Source organism: Myxine glutinosa, unplaced genomic scaffold (genome assembly GCF_964187855.1).
Source record: "Myxine glutinosa unplaced genomic scaffold, kmMyxGlut1.1 SCAFFOLD_1714, whole genome shotgun sequence".
Classification (NCBI taxonomy): Eukaryota; Metazoa; Chordata; class Myxini; order Myxiniformes; family Myxinidae; genus Myxine; species Myxine glutinosa.
This window is the reverse complement of record NW_027617809.1, coordinates 25,330-37,372: the sequence shown is the minus strand read 5'-3', so window position 1 is coordinate 37,372 and position 12,043 is coordinate 25,330. Positions and strand designations below refer to the sequence as shown.

The following is a 12,043-nucleotide window of genomic DNA, read 5'->3' as shown; positions in this document are numbered from 1 at the left end:
AGACTATCAGGCTTGTTTTTTCACAAGTCCATTCAAAAAATGCTATTTTAGCAACAATGATGGAATTAGATGAGAGGCATTAAAATATTTGACATTGTGTCATCCAAAAAAATAGCAACGATTATAATGTTCCTGGTAGGAAACCAACTGACGCCCCACCAATCGATCCAATTATAAATTTTGTGCTGCTTCTTCTCCGCGTCCTCCCACCAATTCAACAGGGGAGGAGGGGGAGGTGGAGTCGGGGAAATTCAAAATTGACAGAAAATCAAAAGGAAAGATAAGAGAGAAAGGGGAGAAGTTTCGGAGGAGAATCGAGAGCATGAAAGGACAGTTCAGTGAAGTTTAAGTTCAAGCAGGGGCTCGCCAACTTAGTGGGGAATGGGGTGGGGGTAGACGGAATGGGGAGGGGTGGAGAGGAAAAATTCCACCATCTTTGCGTATGTAATATTTAGATGATTTTGTGTCCGTGGGATGGAGCTCGACATAAAACATGAATTACAGGACTATTGAAGGTCGAAATAAAACTGTTTTATAAGCCAAGTACAATTGTAGGAGGTTAAGAACATTCAAGGATTAAACAACTTTCGTTTTATGAAGTTTATTGTACCAAATCAACATTGATCAGACTTGTGAAATTAATTTAAATTGAAGACAAAGGCCAATTTCCTAGAAATTGATGTATTCTATTATGACTTGTAACATACCCCGGGAGGGGTGCTATGCCATCATATTAATAAAGAGAGAATGGGGGTCCCCCTGTACCCCTGTAGGGATGGTTTTTTTTTAACCCATAAAACACCCTGCCCACACCCCAATAATAACCAGTTTTCAACTCATATCCAGCGATTCAGGAGGGGAGTTGGGGGCAGGAGCAGGGAGGGGGCGGGGGGGAGCGGGGGGGGGGGGGGGGGTCGAGAATTAAAATGAGCAAAAACCAGAGACTTCTCAAATTACAGTATGATTGTAAATAAGCTATCATTCACAAGCTTGATAAATCATGATCACCAAATCGATAAATCATAATCACAAAATCGATAAATCATAATCACAAAATCGAGAAATCATAATCACAAAATCGATAAATCATAATCACAAAATCGATAAATCATGATCGCCAAATCGATAAATCATAATCACAAAATCGATAAATCATGATCACCAAATCGATAAATCATAATCACAAAATCGATAAATCATGATCACCAAATCGATAAATCATGATCACCAAATCGATAAATCATAATCACAAAATCGATAAATCATTATAATCACGAAATTGAGTTGGCAGAATGGCCTAGACTAGAGGTATGAACCCGATTGTCTAAGCTGTCTAGTCTGGGTTCGTTTCTCGACCCAGCTACAAACTGTCATTCTGGTGTTTCACAGGCAGGGTGAGACATCAGTGTGTGTGCCGTCCTTCGGATGGACGTTAAACTGGGCGTCACGTCTGCTAATGTCAGTTGGTGGACGTTAAAGATCCCACGGTGTCCTTCACGAAGAGTAGGCGAGCTATCGCCGAGACGCTGGAGCAAATGACAAATTAACGCCCGAACATAGAGGGGCACTGCATCATTTGTACAGTTCTACCCTCGGCTAATGATGCTACTCGCAGCTATGCGCTGCATAAAAAGGAGACGAAGAAGAAGAGGATAATAATGAAGAAATTTATAAATCGTAATCACCAAATGCATATATCATAACCAGTCACCATAAATCGTAATCACCATGACAATCACCATAAATCATAATCTCAATCACCATCACCACCACAATCACCATAAATCATAATCACCATAAATCATAATCTCAATCACCATCACCACCACAATCACCATAAATCATAATCACCATAAATCATAGTCTCAATCACCATCACCACCACAATCACCACAAATCATAATCACCATAAATCATAATCTTGATCACAATCACCATAAATCATAATCTCCACACAATCACCATCACCATAAATCATAATCTCCATCGCAATCACCATAAATCATAATCTCCATCGCAATCACCATAAATCATAATCTCCATCACAATCACCATAAATCATAATCTCCATCGCAATCACCATAAATCATAATCTCCATCGCAATCACCATAAATCATAATCTCCATCGCAATCACCATAAATCATAATCTCCATCGCAATCACCATAAATCATCATCTCCATCGCAATCACCATAAATCATAATCTCCATCACAATCACCATAAATCATAATCTCCATCGCAATCACCATAAATCATAATCTCCATCGCAATCACTCATAAATCATAATCTCCATCGCAATCACCATAAATCATAATCTCCATCGCAATCACCATAAATCATAATCTCCATCGCAATCACCATAAATCATAATCGCAATCACCATAAATCATCATCTCCATCGCAATCACCATAAATCATAATCTCCATCGCAATCACCATAAATCATAATCTCCATCGCAATCACCATAAATCATAATCTCCATCGCAATCACCATAAATCATAATCTCCATCACAATCACCATAAATCATAATCTCCATCGCAATCACCATAAATCATAATCTCCATCGCAATCACCATAAATCATAATCTCCATCGCAATCACCATAAATCATAATCTCCATCGCAATCACCATAAATCATAATCTCCATCGCAATCACCATAAATCATAATCTCCATCGCAATCACCATAAATCATAATCTCCATCGCAATCACCATAAATCATCATCTCCATCGCAATCACCATAAATCATAATCTCCATCGCAATCACCATAAATCATAATCTCCATCGCAATCACCATAAATCATAATCTCCATCGCAATCACCATAAATCATAATCTCCATCGCAATCACCATAAATCATCATCTCCATCGCAATCACCATAAATCATAATCTCCATCGCAATCACCATAAATCATAATCTGCATCGCAATCACCATAAATCATAATCTCCATCGCAATCACCATAAATCATAATCTCCATCGCAATCACCATAAATCATAATCGCAATCACCATAAATCATCATCTCCATCGCAATCACCATAAATCATAATCTCCATCGCAATCACCATAAATCATAATCTCCATCGCAATCACCATAAATCATAATCTCCATCGCAATCACCATAAATCATAATCTCCATCACAATCACCATAAATCATAATCTCCATCGCAATCACCATAAATCATAATCTCCATCGCAATCACCATAAATCATAATCTCCATCGCAATCACCATAAATCATAATCTCCATTGCAATCACCATAAATCATAATCTCCATAAATCATAATCTCCATCGCAATCTCCATAAATCATAATCTCCATCGCAATCACCATAAATCATAATCTCCATCGCAATCACCATAAATCATAATCTCCATCGCAATCACCATAAATCATAATCTCCATCGCAATCACCATAAATCATAATCTCCATCGCAATCACCATAAATCATAATCTCCATCGCAATCACCATAAATCATAATCTCCATCGCAATCACCATAAATCATAATCTCCATCGCAATCACCATAAATCATAATCTCAATCGCAATCACCATAAATCATAATCTCCATCACAATCACCATCACCATAACAATCACCATAAATCATAATCTCCATCGCAATCACCATAAATCATAATCTCCATCGCAATCACCATAAATCATAATCTCCATCGCAATCACCATCACCATAACAATCACCATCACAATCACCATAAATCATAATCTCCATCGCAATCACCATAAATCATAATCTCCATCGCAATCACCATCACCATCAAAATCACCATAAATCATAATCTCCATCACAATCACCATAACAATCACCATCGCAATCACCATAAATCATAATCTCCATCGCAATCACCATCACCATAACAATCACCATCACAATTAGCATAAATCATAATCTGCATCACAAGGAGCAGAACTGCACGGAATGCGGATGCGCAGGTGGGATCCGGATCCCACCATTATCATGACCATATTTCGTAGCGGCTGTCATGAACACAGGTTTTAAAAGGAGGGGTACCTTGGTTCGTCTGCCATGCTGCGCATCCCCGAAACACATAAACCCTCCCACACCGGAATCCAAGAAGAACCCGATTGCGGGTTTAACAGGTTCCTTGAAGTTCCCCTTGAACACATGCAGTACCCGCAAGTCCCAGAGACACCTCATCTCTCCCTCTTCGCAATCCAAGAAGAACCCTAACCGTTTGGGATTGACCTGCTTGGACAGAGGCACCTTTTCAAGATGAATGATATTTTTGCAAATGGGATTCACCGTCCCGGACAGAGCGGTACATTGGTTGTTGTGCCATGCTGAGTATCCGTTATTATTTTTCTCTACACACCACGACTCGGGATTCTCTCCCAAACGACAATTTTTCCCTTTCCCTTCCTGATACATGCTCGAAGCTCCAAGTTGTGAGGAATTCGGGCAAACGTTCATTCCCTCAATCATATTCCAATCAAATTCCAACCCCATTGTCATCCCACGATGAGACTCCCTTGACTCTCCCCCTTTACGCCCCATGGAGTTTAAAGCGACTCCGACTCTGCACCGACGACATGAACTCAGGTCGACCTCCCAGTAGTGACGGCCCGATGAGAAACTCTCAGAGGAGAGAACTTGAACCCAGAAATCAAACCGATCAGGATGTTCCGGGTATTGTTGTACGGTCCTGGTTAAGGTCGCCGTCCTGAGGTCCTCGGAGATGAGGATCAATGGATGCGCAGAGTTTGCGTCCAGACTTGGGAGTCGACCATCTACAGACACACAGATCCGCAGCCTTTGTTAGACAAAAGGGCAGAAATGCAAACACGTTTATCTCTTCAAAACTTTTCTTTTTAACAATTCACTTAAATTATCAAACAAACCCAGATTATTTTCTCTTGTGCTTCAACCGCTTTAGTTAAAAAAAATTGACAAACCTAACAATTTGGTTCACATCTTGGGAAGGGGTGATAGGAACATCAACATTTTATCTGTTGCTCACCATGAAGATCCCAAAATAACAAAGACTGGAAAGCCGGCTGTCTCATCTCTATGCAAGTTGTGAAGGTGAAATATTCCATGATATCTTTAGGAACCACGAGGTGATTTTGTGGGAAAACCTGAATGTTTGTTTATCAAAAACCAAATCTGGTGGAAGAGCTGTATTGATGTATCGGGTAAAGTATTGTTATGTTTGTGGGGTAGTTATTACTGTAGTACAGGTAGAATGTATAAATTAGCATGCTCCAAATGTCGTGGAATAGAAGAACCACCACCATTTTTTTTCTTCTTTTTTTTTGTATACAGAATCGAGGCTCGTGAAAGAGCTAACATTTATTTCACAAACAAATCAAACAGACAAACAAAATATATAAAAGGAGGGAGCGGTAGACAAGATGGGGAGAGAAGAGGAAGCACACAAACACAACATTTGAGAGCAGGGACATCGAGAAATGTGTGGGAGGGAGAGGGCTTGGGGGGAGGAGGCGTGGGAAGGGGGGGGGGTGGGAGAAGTATAAAACACAAGGACACCAAGGACTTCCAGGACAGAAGTTGGTATTTCAAAAAGTGGATTTGGGGTGAAATTAGCGGGGGTAGAAAAGATCAAGGTTTTGGATGGGGGAAGATAAGAGGTGGTGGTGAACAGCTGTTTTAAAGACCCGGAGGGAGGAGTGGCATTGAAGAGAGTGAGGGAGTTTGTTCCAGAGGCGGGAGAAAAGAGGAATGAAGGAGTGAAGGTGAGCAGAGTCTTGATTTTGGCAGTTTAACCATAAGAGGGTTGTAGGCAGATCTTGTGCGACCTGTAGGAATATTTGGGGGACAGAGCCCAGAGAGAGCTGGGGGGGGGGGGGGGGCAAGGCCGGAGAGGAGTCGGTAGAAGACGGAAAGACCACCAACCTGCCTGCGGTGAGCGAGTGAAAGGCCCTTGGAGTTAGCTTCATCGCGGGAGATTTCCAGTTCCACCATGTAATAAGTAGTGATTTTATTTAGACATTTGTCACCCAAGAGTGAACAATTGTGGCCATACGAGGATGGCCCTTGTGTTAACTCGTTGTAGGGATTATGTTAACTACTACCTTGTTTGTCAAACCTCTGTAATTTACATCCCTCGTCCCTTTTGGCACCGCATTAGACACGTATAGCAGGAATTGCCCATTAACTGCTTTAAATAACAATAAAAACAAACAGGAAGCCAGTTCTGAGCACTGCTGATGGCATGGCAACCAGCTACATCACCACAGGGTCAGGCAGGCCGAAAGCCACACCTCGAGGAGACACCGTTGGTCAGGGTTTTGATCGACAGGTGGACTGTGTCACAAAGGCGGACTGCGTCACGAAGGCGGACTGCGTCACGAAGGCGGACTGCGTGTTGAGTGGTGGAGAGCTGAGCCTGTGGTGTTGGCCTGCGGGGATTGGGGGAGAAGCACCGATGACGTGAGAGGTTGGCCGAGAAAAGAATGAGCTGATGGACTTTTGTCCTGCTTGGTTCCGGGCTTTGGTGGGAGACGGCTGTGCGCTGACATTTCTCTCTTCATCGCAGCGGCCGTGTTCCGAGACCTTGCTGGTGGTCGTAAAGAGGCAGAGCGCCAAGAACGAAGAGCCGCGGTTTCCGTACCGAATTCGTGAGGACGGGCATGGCTGGGGAGCGGGCTGCACGCCTGCCCATTCGCCTCGCGCGGGAGGCCTTCATCGAGGCCTAGTGAACAAGGGTGCATCGAGGCCTTCTTCCCACCAAGGCAGAAGCGGCATAGGGCTTGCGCGCTTGGGGCCTGACATCACTGATGAGATACCGATCCGAATCAAGTCCTCACAATTAAATTACACCATTATTTTCCAGTTATTTTTACATTCCCCTTTGTCTGCGTTTAAGTCTGGTGTGGAGGATCCCATAGGAATTTAGTTGTACCGTCGTGCTTTTCTTGTTCTCAGTATATTTGACGAACACCTTCGAGTAAGTTTGTTCAGCTATCCGTTCCTCGGAGAGATTTTAATTGCCAGGAACGCGACTATCATGGAGCAATGAGCATGTTACATTTCCTTTCAGTTTATATTTTTTGTTGAATTCCATAATGGGAACTTCACTTTGGATTGTCTTGTGAAAAATACATTTTCCATGTTTTTCCTTCCTGTCGGTCTCACTGCTTATTGTCTTGGGATAATTTTATCTTTGTGTCTGTCCCAGTTTCCGAACAAGTGAAAGTGAAGGTTAAAACAATCTCTGCTTGTCTGCTTGTGTGGTTGTGTTTGTGATTGCTCAATATCTGCGCCTATTTCTCAATATCTTGTAGGTTCACACCCAGTTCCCTTGAGATGTGTTGTTGTTGTTTTAAAGCTCCAGAAAGAGGCTCTCGGAACTCTCTCAAACAAGCCCGTAGCACGGAAACAACCGATTGATCACCCAAGAATGACCTACTGACCCAGAGATCTCCCACATCTAGGATGGTGTGCCGCGCCTTCCCGCCATGTGCCCTTTAGGGCCACGCCAGAGTTAGGTAGAGGGAGAGGGAGAGGGAGAGAAAAAGAGAGGGAAGAGGGAAAGGGCCGGTCCCATGCAGACCGATCAACACTTGGACCGTAACAGCGCTGCCCTGACGAATCCGGTCAGCAGGGAAGAATGGGGAAGATTTGACCCCCAACTTGCGTTGGGGGCTACAACCACCATGAAGAGGCGTCCCTGATAGTTGTCCTTGAGAGGTGTTGTTGTTGTTGTTGTTGTTGTTGTTGTTGCAGTTCTCTCGAACAAACCCGCGGCACGGAGACAGCCGATCAATCTCACAGGGGCGACCCAGAGATCCCCCACATCCAGGTTAGTGTACCATCCCCACAACGAAGAGGCATCTCCAATAGTTGTCCCTTGAGATGTGTTGTGCAGACAGGTGAGGCTCCTCGTGCTGGACCATAGTCTGCACTGCTCTTCAATGAGTGACGACTTTTTCATACGAAAAAAACTACTCATACGTTTACTAACGGAATGAGGAATAAAGGGAGAACATTTACAAAATTCAACTAAATTATTTAATTACTACTCTCAGATTTACAATAATTTTATAATCAACATGAACGTTTTGATTATGTAATTAAGCACCGATTACAATCCAAACAAATAATTACAAAGGTAATTTAAATTAAAATCTCCAACCAATAATTCATAACAAGAAATATGTTGAGCATGGCACAATACTTGCGAAATCCAAATAAACAGTTGCCATGGAAACAGCAGTTTGGCAATTTCGAAAAAATTTAACCTATCAAATGCTTACATGATTGATTGTTATGCAAAATACATTTGGCTAATACATTTCTTTAACTGCGACGTAATAGTTGTTTTGCCTGTTTCAGATGGCCTTCACCTTGACTTTTCCCAAACTTTGATGAACTTTTACACACAAATACGAGACATACATACAAATAAACTGTGCCAGTTTCCATTTGACATTTTGAAAAATTGAGACAAGCACAGATACATTCAAAGTACACCGCCCCCATGCCAAATAAATAAATAACATCCTCATGCGCGGCATTGCCGGAGCGCCCAGCAATACCGCCATGCAGCACATAAAGACGGTATTGGGAGGGAGAGGTGTACAATAATTGATTGATTAATTGCATAATTAAAATCAATAAACAATTATTGTAAAATATTTTCTTAATCAATTGGCCAATAGCATACCTAAACCAGCAGTGCTTCACCCGAAGCTGTAACATTTTGGAAATTAATTAAATAAGGCATTAATCGGGGAAAAAATGGATTAATCAATAAATAATTAATCTATTATTTCATTAATCAATAAATAAAAAATACCCTTTACAGTCGAATCACTTGGTCACCATCATGTCCAAATATCAGCTTCCTATCTCAAAAGGTGCCTGAGATATTGCCCAGATGAGAAAGAAAATAAATAAGTACTTAATTAATCGATAATAATTAAATAACTAATCAATTAACTGATTAATTTAAAAAACAAAAAATACCATTTTTGACAAAGTACTTGCTCACTATTGTGCTGAAATTTCAGCTTCCTAGCTCAGAGGATTGCTGACATATCGCCTGGACAAACAAGAAAACAAGAAACCAGAGTGAAAACTGAGTACTGTACTCCCTTTCAGAGCGCTTCATTGCCGGGCCCCCTTCTGTGCCCGGCAATGACGTCATGCAGCGCCTGGAGGTAGAATAGGAAAGGAGCGGTGTACAATACTAGAAAAGGTGCCTGGCGTTGCCGCGTAATGCAGAGTCGCTTCGTGATGGGAATGTGAAGAGAGGGGTGGGGAAGACTTACGAGGGGGGAAACTGAGGAGAGGCAGACAGAGAGGAGGGGGGGGGGGATTGGAGGAGAGAGGAGCATGGAGAACAAAGTTTAAGCATGCCCAAACACACAGTTTTCATTCTTGCAATCCCTTGGAGGTCGAGAGCTATGCATGCAAAGTTTGGGGCCTCTAGGTTTCATGGTTTGGGGGTTTATGGAGGAGACGGATGGGATGATGGATGGACAAACACACTCTTTTATTATTATAGATGGCAATAATAAAAGCTTTTTTTAATGTCCAATTTGATTATAATGTGATGAAATTGTTGCTATACAGTAGAAACATGTCAAAACGGATTTCAAAACAAAACTCATTTTTGGAGAACCAGTTCAATGACCTAATATACCTTGGTGACCTTCTTTTTTTTTTACGTTGTGTCCTGATCCGTTCTGTGTTCTATCTATTCCATGAGCCTTCACTATGTACTGCATACAAAAAAAGACTTTAAAATGGGAGGTGATGACTTCCCAGCATATTTAAAAAGGACAAAGCGTGGAAAAGCAACCATTGTGCAGGATTTGCTGGGCTTAATGGCCTATGCCTGTGTTGAATTTCTCTTCATTCATTCTTGTTTGATGTACACCGTTCCTTTCCTATGCCATCTCCAGGCGCTGCATGACATCAACGCAGGGCACCGAAGGGGGGTTTATTGGGGCGATATCTCAACCATCCTTTGAGCAATAAAGCTGAAATTTCGGCAAAATAATGAGCGAGTACTTTGGCAAAAACGTGATTTTTTGTTTTTGGATGAATTAATTAATAAATAAATAAATTGATTAATTAAGTACTCATTTATTTCCTTTCTCTTCTGGTCAATATCTCAGGCACCTTTTGTACTAGGAAGCTGATATTCGGACACGACAGTGACCAAGTGATGTGGCTATAAAGGATATTTTTGATTTATTGATTAATCAATTATTCGATTAGTTATTTATTGATTAGTCAATTAATCAATCATTTATTTACTTTTTTCGATAAATGACATTTAATTAATTTTCAAAAAATTACAGCTTCAAATGAAACACTGGTGGTTGAGGTATGCTATTAGCCAATTGATTAAGAAAATATTTACGATTAGTGTTTATTGATTTTAATTACCCAATTAATCAATCAATTATTGTACACCTCTCCTTACCAATTGCGTTTCTATGTGCTGCATGGCGGTATCGTTGGGGGAAGCAATGCCGCATGCTGGAGGGTGTTATTTATTTATTTGGCATGGGGGCGGTGTACTTTGAATGTATCTCTACTTGTCTTTTATATATTTCACTCTTTTTTTCTCTCTTTCTTTTTGTATCTCTCTAAGTAGAAGTGAATTCTTGCAGAAGGTTTTCTGCAAGGCTCACTTGGCTGTGCCTGGGTGGGTTTGAGGGTTGTGGAGTAGCGACTGAATCCCGAATCCTATCCAGGCTCCTCCTGATCACTCCCTCTTTGCTCTTTACTTATTCAGGTTCCTGCTGATGACTCCAATGGAGTATTTGGTCTTACATTTGATTGACTGAATGTGAGGAATCTCATATATTTTAAGCGGTACAGGTTAAGAAATGTGTGGGCCCGTTGAGGAATAGCACAGGGAGAGTGGTTAGCGATGAAAGTGAGATGGCTGGATTATTAAATAGTTATTTTGCTTCAACATTTACATAAGAACAGTCAGGAGAAGTACCAATAGCTGACATAATCTATCTAAGGGGTGATTAAGGTCTTCTTGAGGAGATCCAAGTAAGAGTGGAGGAAATAAAGAAACAGCTAGGAAAGCAAAGACAAGATAGAGCTCCAGGACCAGATAATATTGTTATGTTTGTAAGGGGGGAGGGGTAATCACCTTAGAAATGCACAGCTCGGTATGCTCCGTGTTCGGGTGGGGGAGGGGTAATCACCTTAGAACAGTAGAAATGCACAGCTCGGTATGCTCCGTGTTCGGGTAGTTAGCCATTTTGATGTATTAAGTAGGGAAATGTTAGCTCGAGAATTGTCCTGTTTAAATGTGCATCATTGTTACGTGCTCCCCCCCCCAACCCCCGGTACCTTCGAGCCCCGAGAGGAGTCACGGCAGAAAGATGTGTTATTCTGTATGTCGAAGATCAATGGTGAAGCCACACCAATTGTTACCAACAAACAAATATTGTATTAAGATCACACAAGAATAACAGTACAACAACAATAGTAATCAATTGTACAACCAATATATATATTTCCTACAATGGTACCATCAGGTTTGTACAATATAACTCACTGTGCTCCAAGTGAGCGAAAAGAAGAACATTCCCCAATGTCTCTATTCCGGCATCAAGCCCAAGTCGAACCGCTCCAGCGATCGTCAGAACGATGTCCAATCGAAACCAGAATCCCGCTCGGATGACAGCCACAGTCACGCAGCCAAAGCTGCGCAAAGGCGCCCTCAAGGCGACGGGGAAATCCAAAGGCGCCCTCCAGGCGACTGAGAAATCCCACCCTCGGGTATGGACGTTTCACGGCTCCAAATCGGCGAACCGCAGATTTACCTTCAAAATCCACGTAACACACACACACACACCAGATAAACGTCTGGAGGCGGTGAAAATGGTTGAAGCGAAGTGAAAAAAACCTTGCGTGACGCGCAAAGCGCGTGAGTCAAAATGGCCGACGGTCCGTTCTCGAGGCGTAATGGCCCTACAATGATTTTCCTCGGAATCAACCGCCAAAACCTGACAGGCAGGTTAATCTGTCACAGCGATAACAACTCTG

General features: G+C 41.9%; 1 protein-coding gene across 1 annotated transcript in view; it reads right to left on the bottom strand.

Annotated features, from left to right (window-relative positions):
- Positions 1-585: 585 nt before the first annotated feature.
- Positions 586-12,043, bottom strand: part of LOC137416957 (uncharacterized) — a gene marked incomplete at its 5' end in the record, with an annotated part of 31,446 nt that continues 19,988 nt past the window's right edge. Inside the window, one exon of the mRNA XM_078769223.1 lies at positions 586-4,785. Coding sequence (XP_078625349.1) covers positions 3,932-4,785 — 854 coding nt within the window. The remainder of the gene's footprint in view (positions 4,786-12,043) is intronic.